This window comes from Protopterus annectens, chromosome 1.part2, assembly GCF_019279795.1.
Source record: "Protopterus annectens isolate FY-2018-M chromosome 1.part2, PAN1.0, whole genome shotgun sequence".
NCBI classification, from domain to species: domain Eukaryota; kingdom Metazoa; phylum Chordata; order Ceratodontiformes; family Protopteridae; genus Protopterus; species Protopterus annectens.
The window spans coordinates 1,235,691,613-1,235,711,128 of record NC_056727.1 but is presented as its reverse complement, the minus strand read 5'-3'; the positions used below and the strand labels follow the sequence as shown (position 1 = coordinate 1,235,711,128).

The window sequence follows — 19,516 nt, the reverse complement described above, 5'->3', positions numbered from 1 at the left end:
TCCCCCAATCAGTATCCCTGGACAGGGGGTTCTAAATGCAGAGCAAACATTGGAGAGGGGGGGCACTGTACTGGATAAAGAGTCTGACAGAGACTTATTCAGTTTAACTCTAGCAATGACATTGGTACAGATAGCTTGTATTATTTAACCCATGCAGCAGAAAACCTCCAGGAGTATTACAATTCCCACAGAAAATCCCAGCTTACTTGATTGAATGCCTTCTCTGCATCAAAGCTGACTAATAGCAAACTATTCTGAGTACTATCAACACTTTCGATCAACAAAACAACTCTAATAAGATTGTCAAAAGTGGACCTTCCATGAATGAATCCAGTCTGATCTGGGTGGATTAAACTGGGTAGCATACCCCTCAACCTCTTAGAGCAAGAAATCTGGGCAAAGCCATAAATAATGAGGGGAAAAGGACCAAAAATAGGGAATTTTTAAATACTGCTCAAGTTGACAGAATAACAGGTTTTGCATTAGCAGTAATTTTCTGATGTATATGAAGTCAGAAACTCAAAAATCTTTCATTATTTTCCAATTTCAATTCTCACCGACTTCCCGCTGATTTGTCAGAAAACCCCAATTTTATGAGAAACAGAACAAAAATAGGAGGCAAAAATCAGGTGAGAGGTATGCTGGGTAGTATATGCACCAGTTTACTTGATAGTATAACCATAAACAACTTGTTATCGTGATTCAGTACTGAAATTGGTCTGTAAGGGGATAGCAGGGAGGGATCTTTACTTGATTTAAGAATCACTGAAATTACAGCTTCCTTCTAAGAAAAAGGGGGACCTCTTAATACATTATTTCTTACCTGTGCAAATATTTTAACAAAATTCTGTCTACCTCATGTATAAACTTCCAAAGAAAGTCCATCAGTGCCTATGGCTTTACCTGTGGTCAAGATTATCCAAGGCAGAAATAACTTCTTGCTCAGTTACTGGCTATTGTAAAAGGTCCTGGGCTTCTTGTGACAACTGGGTCAAAGACAGTGATCTAATATAACTCTTAACAGTTTTTAAAGAAAGACACTGATCAAATGAGTCAGCATACAATTAAGAGCAGTAAGCAACAAATTATGACATTATGTCAATGACAGGTGAGTTTATTTTCTCAGAACAAGGGTCTCATTTTTTTTTGTTTCCTTTTGGCAAAGTCTAAGCTAAATACTTAACATCTGAATGAGAGAGATCAAATTTTTTTAATTTTAGGGGATGTAGGGCCTGTTGCATTTTGTACAGCAACAAGGCATCTATTTGTGTGCACAAGTCCTGGTGTTTGTCCTCTAGTCCTACTACACATTTGTTCATATCTCCCTAAATCTCCAACAATTGTGTTTGAAGCTTATTTAGTCTTGCTCCCTCTTCTGTATCCTTATGTCTCATCTGGCCAGAGGCTTTCAATAAACCTTCCAGCTCTAGAAACACCTCTCCTTCCCTACAAAGCACTACGCTTCCAAGCAAAAGAAGACAGGAGCTGGAGTCCATTGCAATGGTAAGTGAATAGAGGCATAGATGAGCCTAATACATTAAGGGGCTAACTGCTTCTGTGCAATATAAACATCTATCCTGGAGAACATTTTTGATTTAAATGAAGTGTGTGTACATGTCCGTGCAGAGTGCAGACAGACCCAAAACCTTAAATGCACCAATCAGCAGGTGATTGATATTATTTTCTGGGCCCTGCAGATACTTCTGCATTTCAAGCATAACTGAGTTGAATTTTTGTCTATATTTCCACAATTCCAGTACTCAAACTCATTGTATCAGTGTTCTTTGAGGCACTTACTGTTTGGCAGGGCCACCACGAGGTTGTGTTGGAGAAAAGTGTGAATATTTAACTTTCGCTCAGCAAGATTTGCAATTCATAAACTTACAAATTCAAATCAGCTATCCAAAGTTTACTTAGTACAATCACAAGCCCCCTTAGCGGTGAAACCCAACTATATATTAATAATTATATCAAGGGGATAGGGAGCAATGACCTGAGGATGTCTACATGCTTGCTGACATACTGGAAGTCCGTGATGGAAGGCATTTTATAATATTTAATGAATAAGCACTGTCATCAGACTCAAATTTCTCAAACTTAATCAGATTCTTTCAACATTCAAAACACATATTCTAAATACTACACAATTCAAATCATATCATCTTCAGGAACCAAATTCACAATAGCAATCACTCATAAAATTACCAAACTATTTTAATGCTTGCCTGAACGGTTTTGTTGTTAAGATACACTTATAATTTACAACATCATTAAGTCATTGGGGTATAAATGCATTCAACATCTATTACCATCTCATTTCTTTATTGTCCAAAGTTGTTTTGCCATCCTAAAACAAAAACAATGTTAAATGCTTATACAAAGTATTGTTTCTTATTTATGAAATCAAGGAATTTTTGGGCATAACCTACTTGGGAGGTATAGATATCCCACTTTATCAAAGAGTACTTGAAGTTTCCAGGCATGACGGAGTTCCTGTGTGTATGAAGTTCACCCAGTATATTTAGAAATCAAATATGATTCTCAGAGGGGGTGCCTCACAACATGCTATGATCTGATAGTTGGTGTTTAGTGTGATTTGTATCTCAAGTCTACCTTGGCAGTCTATAGGAATCTGCTTTGAGGTACTATGGCTTTTAACAAATATGGATAATCCACAGCAATTTCCATCAGGTCTAAAGATGTGTTAGGTGCAAATGTTTGCACTTTCAAACCAAGTTTCTGTAACAATACATACATGTATGTACTCTGTCTACTCCTTACCTCATTTTCTCCCTCTCTTCAGTGTTTATTTCTACTCAAAAACACACACACACACACACACACACACATATATATATATATATATATATAATATATATATATATATATATATATATATATATATATATATATATATATATATATATATAAAATATATATATGAAATCTAACTTGTTTATAACTATTATTTAATACATACACAGTACTAATTTTATTTTTCTCACCGTGATCTTCACTGAAATTCTTGTGTTTTTCTTTTTGAACCTGTATCTACTAGAAAACTGTATTGAATACTAATTTGTACAGACTAACTAGATGATATGTATTCTCCATCTTACTATATGTATATTATTGTACTATCCAGTTATTTTATTTTGCTTACACTGCTGTGGAGCTTTTCTCCCCGGGCCTCCACTGAAAATGGGCTTCAGGCTCAGTTAGACCTTCCGGGTAAATAAATGTAAACAGAATAAATAAATAAAATATAGGAGGACCACAAGGTCATGCAGTATGCCATTTAAACCCCTACCTTTGAGCAGCACTACCTTGACATTGTCTGGTTCTTGACTTACAGGATTCAGTTTCATTTAGACTGTGCTCATCTGCAGACCTGAGTGATCATAAAGCATATGGCACAGTCCTGTTCAGTGCCTATGGCTCTAACAGACTAACTAGAATGTGGAGAATTTTTAGAGACATTGGAGTCTACAACTGGAAGCCTGTCCATCTCAGATCAAGTAAGACAACACAATGGTAAATCCTCAATCCATCTTGTAACCTTGCTAGTCTGTTGTACAGCCTAGTTAGTTGACTTGGATCTTATTGGGATAATACATTTATGACTGCACCTGCAAAGAGGGGCAGATTGCTGCCCTTAACAGCTATCTGGAAAAGATAATTCCTAACTCTACATACAGTGGTCAGTTTCTGCCCAGTTTTTTTTTAATCATGCCACTTTAAATTTTTACCAGCTTCCTAATCCTCTGAAGAAACTATCAGACCAAGCTTCTGCAAGACTCATAGGTACTTTGACATCTGTCAAGGTAATATTAGACAGTGTGTTCCCATGTGCATTCTTATTTTTCACAGTTAAAATGCACAAGTGAACAAACTTTGTATACTGTGGACTTGTGGTTACTACCACCCCACAAACCACAGACATTATGAGAATATGTTACTTCACTTGACTGCAACTGTTTGAAATTCTGAGACTTGTTACTGTAAGTCCCAGAACAGTGAGACTAAATGAGCAAAAAATGTGAACTTACATGCACAAGTCAGACATCACTGTGCCTTGGAGTTTTCCATTTTCTCCAAGCTATGGCAATCTTGGTGTTGGTATATATAATGTTTTGGGGGTGTGAAGGCTTCCCCCCACATCCAGGGTGTAGGTGGACTTGTTGCCCTAAAAATAAATAAATAAATATTATATATATATGTTCATAGGTTCATAGATGTGTACTAGGCTAATGGCCCTGGAGCCTTTACAAGCCTAGCCCATAGGATTACCCTGGCATCGTGCCACCCAACCTTAGTTCCTAGTGCCTCTGTTGAGTAGAGCCACTGGAGTGATCCCCGGGGTGAATTGTCTATTTCCCATCCACTCATCAAGATTTCTCTTGAAGAGGGCCAGTGAGGTGCTCTGCTTGACATGTATGGAAAGTCTATTCCATAGCATGGGCAGTCTCTGGGTTATGAACCTGTCCCTCCAGCATGTTCTGTTGATTGTGGTAATGAGGTTGAGGTCTCTGGAGCATATGGTGCGGAGGGAATGGGATTTCTTTAGATATAGCATTTCTAACAGAGCTGGGTCAGACATGGCTTTGTAAGTCAAGCGGAGATCGCCTATAAGTAGGCGATATGAGACAGAGAATAGCTGGAGTCTTTTGAGTCTGTCCATATAGGACAAGTGTTTAAGGCCTAGGATCCTCTTCGTGAGGTACTTTTGCAGCCTTCTCCAGTTGTAGCAGGTGTCTAGTGAGGTACATGCCAAATGGGGCACTGTACTCGATGATTGGCCTAATGAGGGAAGAGTACAGGGAGACAATGACCTCTTTCTCCCTGGATGCAAAACCCTTAGTAATGAGATGTGCCACATAGAAGGACTTTCTGACCACAGTGGCAACGTGGTGGTCAAAAGAGAGGTTGCTGTCAACCTGTGTTCCCAGACCTCTTATAACAGCTTCTGTGTTCAGTGGACTACCATCAATGTGGTAATTCAAGGGAACCATTTTTTTCCCAAAGGGGATGAAGACATTTTTTGGCATTGAGCTTAAGGCCGTGGTTCTGACACCATTCACTGGTCTCATTGAGGCCTTTCTGTAGAATGTCAACATCACTTGGGGAGTTAATAATAGCTCCCAACTTGCAATCATCTGTGAACTTTGTCAGCCAGAGTTCCCTCATGTTGGCCTGGACTTCAGAGAAGTAGATATCAAACAGGAGAGGACCCAGGACCGAACCCTGTAGGACTCCACTCATGACTGGTTGGTAGTCTGACTTGGAGTCCGCTATTTCACACTGTGGGTTCTATCTGTGAGCCAGTTTGCAACTCACCTAATGATATAGGGGTTGATGCCTAGCTTTGTACGTTTTTCTATGATTCCTGATTGGGGAATGGTATCAAAGGTCTTGGCCAGATCAGGGTAGGCTATATGAAGCACCTTACCTTCATCCACAGCTCTGGTGACTGACTCAAAGAAGTCGACCAAGATAAGCAGGCATGATCTACCCTTCACAAAACCAAACTATGTAGGATCCAGAGTTTGGAGATTCCCTATATCCTTGTTTATTAGGTGCATGATGATGCGTTCCATAGCTTTGCATATCAGACTCGTCAGGCTAATGGGGCAATAATTCCCGGGTCTGTAGTCGCTCCTCCTTTGCGGAGAGGGATGACTGCAGCAGTGCGCCATTTGGTAGGGACAAAGCCTGAGGTGAGGCTGTGATTGAACAGAGCACACAGGTGAGGTGCTAGTTCACTCCATAGTTCATGTAGAACACAGCCAGGGATACTGTCAGGTCCCATAGAAGCTGTATTCTTGGCCTTGGGCAGTGCTGTTTTAACCTGTGCAGCAGTAATTTTGGGTGCTTGGCAAGCTACTGGTATTGTGATTGGTCCTTTAGGGGGGAGAGAGGGGTAAAGTTAGCACTGAATCTGTCCGCCAGTATATTTGCAATATCTGTTGGCTCAGTATAGGAAGTACCATTGTGCAGTAGCTCAGTGCAAATCTGGGTATTGCCATGGATATTCTTTCCATAACTGCAGAAGGCCTTGTGGTTGTCTTTACTGTCTGCTGGAATTCTGTTTTCATAGCTAGCTTTACAGGATTTGATGAGGGATCTCAACCTTTTGTTGAGGCTGATAAGGGAGTTTTTCCAGTCTTGGGACTTCACCTTATTCCGCATCAGCTTCCTCCTTCTGTTGTACAGTTTGTTTATGGCAGGGGACCACCAAATTGGCTTCCTTTTTTTTGAGGAGAGCGTCTTAGTTCTATTGGGTATGGCGAGATACATGCATTTGTGTATGTGTTTGTACAGAGCATTGGTTTATGATTAGGCGGTCATGCAACTATTCTCCATTTGCATGGGTGCTGTGAAGTTAGCAATCTCTGTTTTTAGAAGCCCAAAGTTAGCTTTGGAGAAGTTTTTCATGGTTGTTACCTTTGTTGGGGTGAGGTGGGAGGGATGTGGATTTCCAAGGTGATTAGCTTGATATCGGATCTAACCAGGGAGGAGTTGACTATTGGTGTAAAGCAATGGTCGCCCATGTTAGTAATGACCAGGTTAAGGATGTTGCTACCTTTAGTGGGGGTAAGAACGAGCTGGTCCAGGGCATTGGAATCAATTCATTCCAGAGAGCGTTGGGCAAATGTGTTGGTACACGAGTAGTCTTCCCAGTTAATGGAGGGGTAGTTGAAGTCGCCCAGTATGAGAGTGTTAGGTTGGATCTTAATATTCTCCAAGGTGCTTAGGAATGTGGAATGTGAATCTTGGGACTTGGTTTGGGACCTATATTAGGCCAAGACCTGAATCGCTGCCTTACCCAATGTTATCTGCAGCTGAAGTATCTCAGATGCGTTATGTTGGGCTACCAGTCTGGAGGTGTGCACATCCTTTATGAATATGGAAACACCACAACCTTTGGAACTTTGGTCCAAGTTCTGGGGCCATAAGGTGTGGAATGAGAAAGCTCCTCCATGTCTCTCTTCATGTAAGCCAGAGAGGTACGTCTCCGGTCATTCACACCCACATGTACAATGACAGAGTCATATTTGTACCTGTTGTTGAGGGACCAGAGTGTGTGCGTTATGTGGTGGATCCTGGTGCCTGACAGGCAGCTGACTGTTACTTTCTCCTTATTCAACCAAGTGAGTGGGGGACATCAGTTTGCCTTACTATTGAGTCACTTATAACTAGTGTGTTGGGCATGTTTTGTCTCAGGGGCTTTGGTTGAGTGGCACACTGTTTAGGAGAGTTAAGCGTCTCGTGATTAGTGTTGTGTTGTGGTGGTCAAGTACATTTCTGCCTTGGTGGTCTCTGCTGTTTGGTTAGATTTTTATTGACAGCCTCCGCGAAGGTGGGTGTGTGGTTTGTGTTTTATGTGAAGGCAATGCTGGTGTGCGTTCTGCAGGGCTATGTGTTCCATGTGGTGTGGTGCAAGTGTTGACCTTCTCCTCTTGACCAGCTATTCCGGTCTTGGCTGGAGAGTGTGTGGCTTCCAATTTGGATATATACGTGCATCTCTCACAAGTCTGAGTGTTGGGGGGGGGGTAAGAGGAGAGGGCTGTCAGTGGACATGAGGCACTTGCTACATTGCCTCAGGATGCCCAAGTTCACCACGTTAATAGGAGAAAGCACAGGGAACTATCCTTTAGACATGTCTGGAGGGGTGGGCATTAATAAGTACTGGAGATGTTTCCTTGTAGAACATTTAGTGCTGGTAGCACTTTTGTGTACTACAATAATTGCTACAAGAAGTCTAGTAAAGCGCTAAACTAACAAGCTAGTAAAAGTGCAGGGGAGAAGAGAACTAGCAGATCTAAAGGAAAAAGTGAAGAGCAGACTTTGGAACTGCTCAGAAGCTTACCAACAGTCCTGGATACAGCAACTCTTTATCTGGACTAGACTAGTTACAGGAAAGGTGGGAAACAAGTACAAATGCAGGCTTTTAAACCAGAAAGTTGAAAGAGATGGAAAAAACAGCCCAAACAGCCAATAAACTACAATTTCTGGGCCAGAAACCACTCCTCTTGTGGTAGCTAGGCTACCTAGAACTTACCACTCCCACTGACAAGCTAGAAGGCTTCCATCCAACACAAAGGCTTGGGGGCTCAGAAGCTTATACACAGTCATGAATACAGCAAATCTGTACCTGGACTAGACTAGTTACAGGAAACGCGGGAAACAAGCGCAAACACAGTCTTTTAAAACAGAAAGTTGAAAGATATGGAAAACTACCCAAATGGCCAATAAACTACTTTTTTCTGGGCCAGAAACCACTCCTCTTGTGGTAGATAGGCTACCTAGTGCTTACCACTCCCACTGATAAGCTAGAAGGCTTCCCTCCAACACAGAAAGGCTTGGGGGGGCTCAGAAGCTTACCCACAGTCCTGGATACAGCAAATATGTATCTGGACTACACTAGTTACAGGAAAGGCAGGAAACAAGTGCAAATGTGGCTTTTAAACCAGAAAGTTGAAAGAGATGGAAAAACTGCCCAAATGGTCAATAAAACTACAATTTCTGGGCCAAAAAACACTCCTCTTATGGTAGACAGGCTAGCTAGTACTTACCACTCCCACTGATAAGCTAGAAGGCTTCTCTCCCAACACAGAAAGCCTCTGGGGACTCAGTAGCTTACAAAGAGTCCTGGATACAGCTAACCTGTATCTGGACTAGACTAGTTACAGGAAAGGCGGGGAACAAACACAGGCTTTTAAACCAGAAAGTTGAAAGAGATGGAAAAACTGCCCAAATGGTCAATAAACTACAATTTCTGGGCCCAAACCCACTCCTCTTGTGGTAGATAGGCTACCTACTACTTACCTACTACTTACCACTCCCACTGATCAGCTAGAAGGTGTCCCTCCAACACAGAAAGTCTTTGGGGACTCAGAAGCTTACCAACAGTCCTGGCTACAGCAAGTCTGTATCTGGACTAGACTAGTTACAGGAAAGGCAGGAAACAAGCTTAGAATATTTTTTTACAGAAAAGCAGCTAAAACAGCAGTAAATACAATTCAAATGCAGTGCAGGCTAGCACACTTGAGTGTGTAGCAATATTACAGCAAATACAATTTAAATAAATGCAATTAAATTAACACATGACTAAGAACAAGTGCAGAAGGCAGTAAATTAGAAGGCGACTAACAAGAAGTAATAAGTGCAGAGTAAGAACAACTGAACAGATAGCACACAGAACAGCAAACTAAGACAGTTACAGTATGAACAGCTGAATAAAGTGTGTGTGTATATATATTTTTTTTTTTTTGAGGGAGGGAACAGAGCAGGATTAAGAGGCTACAGGGGTTGTCCTTCCCAAATGCTCTCTTTGTACACAGTGGATATAGCTGAAGAGATGGGACTAGTAGGAGTGCCTGAAATCAGAATATGATCTCACCGCACTCAGCTGAGTGAACAAATGAGATGGGCCCAGAAGGAGTATCCAGATACAAATTTACAAGAGGGGCGGGCAATTTTAAAGCCACCAAGATTAACACCAAAACAAGAACTGGGAGGGTGGGGAACTAACTGTAAAGACACAGAGCCCACAATATTCAATTTAATTAATATTCAGTGTTCTACGTCTGAGGAAGCGGTTTGAATACCGTGAAAGCGCTTACGTTAAATAAATTTGTCATCTGGTTTATTTGTTGATCTCCACTGACTTTGGGATATACTGTCTGTTCCATCGATGAGCTGTGGGATACTTATTTTGAAATTTCTAACAGCTACGGGTCTTTTGGGTTTTGTTCATATATATATATATATATATATATATATATATATATATATATATATATATATATATATATGTATATGTAAATGGAGAACAGCGATGTTTGACAGTCACTGTTCTCCTCTATTTTTGTACTTCTGTTTCTTTTTTGTGATTCTGGGTCTCACACTTAACGAGTCAGGGAATTACAATATGAAGCACATTTGACAGCTGTCAAAATAGCTGTCAATTTGCAACAGTTCAAAGTTAAGAGAAAAGATCCAGTTCTTGGTAATTATTTACTTGATAGTGGCTTGATATCCTTTTTGCTATAAATGACTTATGGTGGCTTGCCATATGTTCTGGCAACTGTGTTTTTTAACACCGTTCAGCCATTCAAACTAACATGCACACCAACACAGACTAAGAGGCACAGACATATCTGGACTCACAGATGTGCATACACACACACACACACACACACACACACACACACACACACACACACACACACACACACACACGTAGATTGCAATAAAACACACACATTAAGAAGCTGACAACATAGGGTGTACAAAACAGTGGTGCAACCAGTACTACTATATGGTACAGAAATGTGGACAGTAAAGGCAGAGCAGTTAAGGAAGCTAGAAGTGATGGAAATTAATTACCTGAGAATGGTGGTAGGATGCACACTGTGGGACAGACAAAGAAATGAGGACATAAGAGCAGAAGCCAAAGTAGCTTCAATTGCAGAAAAGGTCAAAGAGAACAGATTACAGTGGTTCAGGCACATGTGCAGAACATCAGAAGACAATCTGGAGAAGAAGATTTTGGACAGACAGGAAGAAGTTAAAAGGAAGCAAGGGTGTCCAACAAAAAGTTGTATGGTTTGTGTGAGAAAAGATCTGCGACAGTCAGGCATGAGTATCAAAGACAGAAGTGTAGCACTGAATCAAGAGAGATAGCAACAGTTAGCACGACACCCTGACCCAGTGTAGAAAATGGGTAAAAGTGGGATGATGATGATTGACGATAAATACAAGATGTTAAATTTTCCACTACAGTTAAACACTGAAAGGAACTACCTTTTTCTAAAAGCAACAGAAACATTCTTTAAAATGGCAAAACTGTATTATAAAAGAGAGGACATTTGGAAAGAAAAGAACAATAATACTATCAAGAATGAAAGTTATAAGGAATAACAGAACTTCCAGGACTGTGACGGTCCTCTTCCTGTTGCTCTTAGGCATTACAACACCCTGAGTTGTTTACTACTTCTCTATAACCCAACCCTGCCAGGAATTATAGCTAATGTCTACAACCCTTGAGGTTTTGCCTACATTACATTGGTGTCAAGTGTCACAGCAGCAACTAATTATCTCACTCACAGACTGGATAACATTTCTTGTGCCACCACAATTGTAAAGGTCGCTTACATAAACTGTAAAGAGTACTGCAAACTACTGCACAGGATTTGGATCACACAGTGTATTCTAGAATCTCATCCATGAGTATTATCAGTGACACAGCTGCACACATTCAAGAATATGCATGCCACCCAAAGCTTCATTCCTGCAGAGAATTGAGAGGGCTGTAGTGATTCACAGTATCAGGTCTCAAGACACATCCAAAAAGAATGCACTTAAGTCTCTTTCTTTATCTACCATCAAAAGTGTAGCCATTCATTTTCTAAACTACCTGTCTGGAGAGGCAATACCGAGTTAAACAGTGTAGACAAGACTTCCCCTTCCCTGGAAACACTCGCCAATTTATCCAATGGGATCCCCAGGCATTCCCAGACATGTGAGAAATGTAATTCCCGCCCCATTTCTGAGTCTGTCTAGGGACCTCCTTCCAGTGGGCTGCATCTTGTGCACTTCTTGTGGGAGGTTCCTATAGGGCACTCCCACAAGGTATACAAATCACCTTAAACAACTCCTCCTAATCTAGAGAGACACTAGATGCACTCTTGAGATCCCACAAGAATCTTGCAGTTTATTGGCCGTTTTGGGCTAATTTCTAGCTCTTTTAAGGTCCCTGTATAAAAACCCGCTTTGGTGCGGTTTTGCGCTTGTTCCTACTCAAGTGCGCTAGCCTGTGTTAAGATTTTACTGTACTTTTTCTGCTGTTTGTTCTGCTAAAAAAGAAAAAAAAACAAAAAAAAAATCCTAGTTTCCCACCCTTCCTGACCTAGAATAGTCCCTAATAGAGGCATTGCTGTATTCTGGACTTTAGAATAGTTCCTGTGTTGCCCATTTCTTTACTTGGATAGAAGGAAGCTTCTTTGTTCACCAGTGGGAGTGGGGAGCTTTGAGCAGCCTATTTGTCCCTGGAGGAGTGACCTCAGCACAAGAATCTTGTAGTTTATTGGCCGTTTTGGGCTAATTTCTAGCTCTTTTAAATTCCCTGTATAAAAACCCACTTTGGCGCGGTTTTGCGCTTGTTCCTACTCAGCAACAGCTCCTTGTGGTCCTGCAGAGTGGTGCTAGCAGCAGAGAAACGAAAAGAGTGACTGCTTCCAAGACTTAAGTATATTTTACTGCTATTACCTGTGCGACCGTCTTTCCTCGCCGAAAAGCGAGTTTATTTTGCCCTTTTGCCTGTTTTAAGCTTGTTTTTTGTGATTTCCAATACCTGCACTTTTAAAAGTTTGTTTGAATTTAACTGTTGAGGCTGCTCACTCAAGTGCGCTAGCCTGTGTTAAGATTTTACTGTACTTTTTCTGCTGTTTGTTCTGCTAAAAAATACAAGCAATTATACAAGTTAGCACTAATAAACTAATAACACTACCTCCTCATATACTCCCTTGGAGTACTCGTCCCCTGTTCGTCCTTTTTGTCAGCCATAAAGGAGTTACTTATAATTTACCGGCATGTCCAAAGGTCAGTTGCTAGTTTCCTCTCAAGTCCAGCCGGTGAATCTGGGAATCCTTTGGCAATGTTACAACTGCCTCATGTACACAGACAACCCTCTCCTCCTCCCAACAAGTACTAATATATGCGAGAGATGCAACCATATAGCCAAACTGGAGGCTAAGCTCTCTCAACGCAGTACTGGCACAGCCAGTCAGGAGGAGAAGGTAACCATACACACCACAAATCCAGTCGCACATAGACCTACCACATCATCAAACCAAACACATAAACACACTAAAACATACTCGGAGGCTCTAAATACAAATCTGCCTAAGCAGCAGAGACCTCCAAAGCAGACATCCAAGCAACCTCTACCACAAAACATAAAAAGTGAAACACATACTTCACATAATCAGTGTGCCAAATAGTCACAGCCCTTAAGGCCAAACAACACACCTGATACACTTGTAATAGGTGACTCTATTGTCAGGCACACTGACGTCCCACTCACCAGGCTGAACAAGGAGAAGGTCACGATGAGCTGCCTGTCGGGCACCAGGATCCGCCACATAACACAAGCACTCAGGTCACTCCAAAGCAAGTACAAATATGACTCTGTCATTGTCCATGCTGGTGGGTGTGAATGACCTGAGCCATACCTCCCTGGACTACATGAAAATAAACATAGAGGAGCTCTCGGATCATGTAGCCCAGACAGATATGACCCTGACCTTGAGTAGCATCTTACCCTCACCAAAAATTATGCCACAGTATAAAGAAAAAAATGATCAATTTTAACAATTGGCTAAAGTTCTGCTGTCATTCAAAGGGGATCCAGTGTCTGTCAGCCTGGGATGACATGCTCGACAAGCCATGTTGCTTCGCTAGGGACGGCTTGCACCTGTCACCTCTGGGCTTTCGGATACTGGCAAAGGCTCTTGCCACCCCCATAGTGCCTTTTTTAGGCAAGGCTCAAAAGACAAACCCACCTCCATAGACAACACAAGGAAAAATAAACTAAGGGTAATGCTACTCAACGCTAGAAGTCTAAACCTCAAAATGCAAGCACTTGAAGCTCTCCTCAGCATGGAGAATATCGATGTCTGTGCAGTAACAGAGACCTGGTTCAAGGCTCCCGAGAGCACCCCAGCACTACCAGGCTATACCTCATACCATGCTTTTCAGCCCCAAAACTTGGACCGAACCACAAAAGGAGGGGGAGTATCCATATTCATCAAGGATATCCACACCTCCAGGTTAGTGGCACTGCACGAAGCATTGGAAACCATCCATGTGCAACTAACAGTGGGCAAAACTGCCTTTCAGTTTGTAGCCTGCTACAGACCACCATCCCAGACTCTGGAACCTCACGTGGCCTTCCTGAGAACAGTGGAGAATATGAAGGTCTCTCCAGATACCTTTATATTGTGTGACTTCAACTACCCAAACATAGACTGGGAGCGCTACTCAAGCCCCAACAGCCTAGCCCAGAGGTTCCAAGAATTTATAAACTCAAATGCTATGGAACAACTGGTCACCACGCCTACAAGAGGGGAAAACATACTGGACCTGATCATCACAAACATGGGGAGTCTATACTCTGCACCAGAGGTACACACCTCATTGGTAAAATCAGACCACAAATTAATCTCGCTGGACATCCACATCCCGACCCAACCACCACCCCAGAAAACCACAGTAAAAAATTTCTCCAAGGCTAATTCACACTGCTCAAAACCGAGGTGAATTCACTCAAAGCCCCCGGGCCAGTGGAAACTATGGCCCAGACTGCAGAATCCTTTATAAATGCATTCTATGGACATCTTCAGGAATGCATGGATCATGCAATCCCAAATAAAACCAAGACCCAATCCTCCAAAGGCAGGCGTCCTGTCTGGTGGACCACTGCCATAAATAAGCTATACAACAAAAGGAGGAAGCTACTGCAGGATAGAGCAAAATCCCTTAATAAGAGAGCATCACTGATCAGTACTAGCAAAAGACTATGGTCCCTCATAAAATCTTCCAAGGCCAGCTTCGAGAGAAAAATTGCACAAGGCACTAAAGATAACCACAAGGCCTTCTTTAGTTATGTTAGAAACCTAGGTGGCAACTCCCAGATATGTTCGGAGTTAGTCCAAAATGACAAAAAAATACACTGAACCCACAGACATTGCCAACATCCTGGCGGATAGTTTCAGTGCAAATTTCTCCCTCCCTTCCCCTCAAAAGAGCAAATATCTATCCCAGCAGAGAGTTGTCCCCCCTGTCATATCAGACACTGAGGTAGGAGCTGCCCTCTCCAAAGCAAAAAACACAGCATCAATGGGACCGGACGGTGTCCCGGGCTGCGTCCTACAGGAGCTCCAAGAAGAGCTAAAACCTCATATTAGATTACTATTTAGTCTCAGCCTTGCTACAGGATATGTACCCAAGGAATGGCGTACAGCAACAGTGGTCACACTCCACAAAGATGGAGCCTCAATGGACCCTGGAAACTATCGCCCCATAAGCCTGACTAGCCTGGTCTGCAAAGCTATGGAGGGATCATCATGGAACTCATAAACAAAGACATTGGGGAATTACAGACACTAGATCCTACACAATTCGGCTTTGTTAAAGGCAGATCCTGCCTCTTGAACCTGGTAGACTTCTTCGAAACAGTCACCAAGGCCATAGATGAAGGGAAGGTAGTCCACACAGCCTACCTGGACCTCGCTTTGTCTTTGACACCATACCCCACTCTGGCATCATAGATAAGCTCTCCAGCCTAAATATTAACCCCTATGTCATAAGATGGGTTGCAAACTGGCTCAAGGACAGAACCCACATGGTCAGAATTGCGGGAGCCATGTCAGACTCTAAACCTGTTACAAGTGGCGTCCCACAGGGCTCAGTCCTGGGATCGCTCTTGTTTGGTACATATTTTCAGAGGTACAGGCCAACACGAGAGGACTTTGGCCGACCAAGTTCGCAGATGACTGCAAACTGGGTGCCATAATTGACTCTCCAGCTGACACAGGCATCCTCCAAAAGGGTCTCACAGAGACGGACAACTGGTGCCAAAGCCATGGCCTAAAACTAAACGCCAAGAAGTGTATAGTCATCCCCTTTGGGAAAAACAAAGTGCCCACAAACTACCACATAGGCGGAAATCCATTAAGTACGGAGGAAGTAATTAGGGACCTGGGAACACAAGTTGATAGTAATCTCTCCTTTGACAACCACATTGCCAAAATGGTTAGTAAGATCTTCTATATAGCCCACATTATCATGAAAGGGTTCACATCTAGATCAAGGGAGGTCATTGTGCCCCTTTACTCATTCATCAGGCCCATAATTGAATACAATGCCCCGTTTGGGATGTACCTTACCAGACACCTGCAGCAACTGGAAAGACCACAAAAGTACCTCACCAAGAGGATCAAGGGTCTCAAACAGATGACCTATGCTGCCAGGTTAAAGAAACTCCAGCTCTACTCAGTTGCATACCGCCTGCTTAGAGGCGATCTGTGCCCGACGTATAAAGCCATGTCCAACCCAGAATTAATGGACATGCTTCACCTCAAAAAATCCAAATCCACTAGAGCTACGTCCTCAAGGGACTTGAATCTCAACACAGAAATTAATAGGACTTGCTGGAGAGACAGATTTGTGACCCAGAGGCTCCCAGCACTCTGGAATAGAATCCCAGTCCATATCAGGCAGAGCCCCTCACTGACTCTCTTCAAGAGAAATCTTGATGTGTGGATGGGAGATCGTAGGTTTACCCCGGGGATCACTTCTGTGTCACTACTAGACAGAGGCACAGTACACTAACCTAAAAAGAGCACAGTAAAACCCATTTTTAAGGGGTGGCGAAAGCCAAACACACTCTGGCTAGGCTGAAAAATGCCCTAGGAATCAACCTATGAACCTATGAACCTATTGGATTGCCAAGCTCCTAAGTCTGCCTCAGAGAAGAAGTCCATACACTCTGTAAAGGAACCTTGTTTCTGCTACTTCCATCTGTGACCTCACCCTTTTGGTCATAACACAAAAGCACATGCCAAAGATGAGGATGGAAACACATACTGACTGGTAAAACAAGAGCTTCATCCTATAACTTGATTATCACTTCAGCACCATAGTCTGGTACAATTCCTGAAGTAGTACCAACACAATATTCCACCACTGATCCATCTACCTATCCTCTCTTCTTTAATTGGTGAGTAAGACTCCAAGATGTTTAGACTCCACACATCTACGGTAACTGTTCTTTCTCATTTGCAGAAAGCAGTCTATTCTTTTGTGGGATAGAGCCAGGACATCTGAGAAGAACGTGCTGATTTTCATTCCAACTACTTTACACACAGCAGCAAACCACTCCAATGCATATTCACTTGTGGCTAAGAGGACAATAGCTTTGTCAGACACAACAATATAAGCCACATCTCCCAAAACTGGATACTGTCCAGATCCTAGTTGTGCCTTGATAACCTGTATATGGAAATCACAAACAGGAAGAGACACAAAACACAGTCATTAAGGCCTGAGCAGTACATGAACAATGAATTATGTTAGTGTTGTGAGTACTCCCTGGACTCCTTGAAAGCCATGTGGGCAGTCCAACAACAGATCATGGAAGTTAGGAATGATATTGACTAGCCAGTGCACCACCTTGTTAGGTACTATAATCAAGGATAAAGGAGTGATATGGGTACAAAAATATTTATTTCTGCATTAGATCCACTCTTCTCAATGGCCAGAATAATTCTTTCCAAAAGGATGGCGCAGCACCTTCCTTTTATGATTCTGATCACTGGCCAGTATATTAATAGAAGAGCAGCTCTGGCAGACAGGTTAAGGCATTTGCAGAGAGGCCATCTATTGACAAGTCTTGACCAGGGATTCAAAACAGTAATTTGTAGATCTCTCTGGGGACAGATTTTGCAGCATAGAAGAAAGCCAAGAATTTCAGATGAAATGCAGAACATTGGAGGTCATCTCCAAGGATAAGATTCTTTATAATACTGCAGTTTACTGCTGCCCTAAAGTGTGTATGTATATATTTTATACTCACTGACTATTGACAATGAAATGAACTGTGAATTGCACAGCTGATCCTGATTATCCACAGATTCCCACTGTGCAATACAGTGAAAGCTCACCACTGCTCTGAACACTTGCCCAGTAAAATACGTTCAACAAACAAACAAAGGAAACATACAGAAAACAGATCTACAAAACAGAGAAAAAGTTAAACCATTAAACTAAACCACAGTACTTACACTGGTAGATTTCTGCTTTGTTAGTGCAGATCATTACATGGATCACTAAAGCAAGTTGAGGGGCACTCTCCAGGAAGGCTTCAAACAGTCGCAGCATACTCAAATCATGGAACACATAAATCATGTAGGCACCATATTCAGCATTCCATCCTTTCCACCAGACTTTGAACCCAAGTTCCAGAGCTTGAACATATCTGTGGGAAACAAAAAAATTCAAAAATATGTGCTTTTACTTACATTAACAATGAGGACAATATTCTTCAGTCTTCTGTACTCCTGTCTCCCTCTTAATTAGATAACTGAGGATGCAGCTCATATCATTACCTTTTACTTCTCAGCATTCGGCTGGTTGCAGCTCATATGCCTGTCTGAATATTCAGTGATAAGACACTACAATGCACAGACTGGGTCTGAAAATACACTTTAAGTTTGTGTGACCTCCGGTGCAATACATTTATAGTCTGGTTGTATAAAGGCAGGGCCCCCACACTGGGGGACTATTTTTTTGATTCGCTGCCAACCATGAGCATATCATGATTCGAGCAAGTTAATAAAGTACATCCCTCGCATACAGACAGACAGTAAAATAACCCAGCCATCAGCACACAAATAGTACTGTTATTAAACTAGAGCACTGAACACTGAGTAAGTCAATTTCATTATATGGTAACTGAATATAATGGACAATTACAGGTGACCTGATATAATAATGCATACGTTGTGTACGAGTATATTTTTTGAATTCTTTCTCAGCAATATGACCTACAAAGGTAAAGGTGGTCTACACATGTCTAAAGTATTGGCTACAACACAGATCTGTATACCAAATGCAGTTGCCTGTAAGTATACTTACAATAATAGTAGATCTTCATAGAAAAGACACTGTAACTATAAATTGTAAAATTTGGAGTTTATTTCTGACCATCTTGGGCCTGTTTTGGCCTCAGTTCTAAAGGAGTTGCTTCCCTCTATACAGGTACCAATTTAGGCCTCATGATGGAATGTATCTGGGATTATGCAAGCGACTCCCTTGTACATGCCCTCTTCAGTTCTTCAAAGCAGAGTTCTCTGGCAGGAAGAATGTATGTGGTATGCAGACAGCCCACTTTAAATGTGATAAAAAATACAACTTTGGAAAGGAAATGTAAAATCTTTGTAAGAGCACTGACATCTACCCATGAAGTGATGCAGAAGAGAAGTGTTTTAAAGTACAGGCTGAAACAACTGGAATCGAGATTAAATGGTCAAGATGAGAAATCATCATACATCAAGATGAGCAAGTATGCATACAAATAATGCTTCACATTTATGTGAACGTATTGTAGACAAGTAGGTGGCACAGTAGCACATTACCATTCTCACCTCACAGAAACAGTTTCCTCTACTGGAAAGCCCTCTGTGTGAGGTCTGCATGCCCACCCAGCTAGATTCATCCTAGATCCCACCAACATGCTGTAGGTTGAGTGGCAATTGTCAGTAAGTCTGCATATGAAGTGAAAGTGAAGAAAGGCCTGACAATCTGATTTTATTTCCTCCTTGCCTAGTAAATTCTGTGGATGGCAATGGCAGTTCATAAAATCACTACAGCAGTCAGTTATGACTCAACAGCAATACTGGATGGATGTAGCAAGAAAGAATAACTGCTAAGAAACTGGAAAGTAATACAT

The 19,516-nt window shown here is 41.9% G+C and overlaps 1 protein-coding gene across 1 annotated transcript in view; it reads right to left on the bottom strand.

The window, feature by feature from the left end:
• XKR8 (XK related 8) overlaps nucleotides 1–19,282 on the bottom strand; it is a 34,813-nt gene extending 15,531 nt beyond the window's left edge. The window contains exons 1-2 of the mRNA XM_044060237.1: nucleotides 19,212–19,282; nucleotides 17,850–18,043 (exon numbers count right to left, since the gene is read on the bottom strand). Of these exons, the coding sequence (XP_043916172.1) occupies nucleotides 17,850–18,043; nucleotides 19,212–19,282 (265 nt within the window). The remainder of the gene's footprint in view (nucleotides 1–17,849; nucleotides 18,044–19,211) is intronic.
• Between the last annotated feature and the right edge of the window lie 234 nt (nucleotides 19,283–19,516).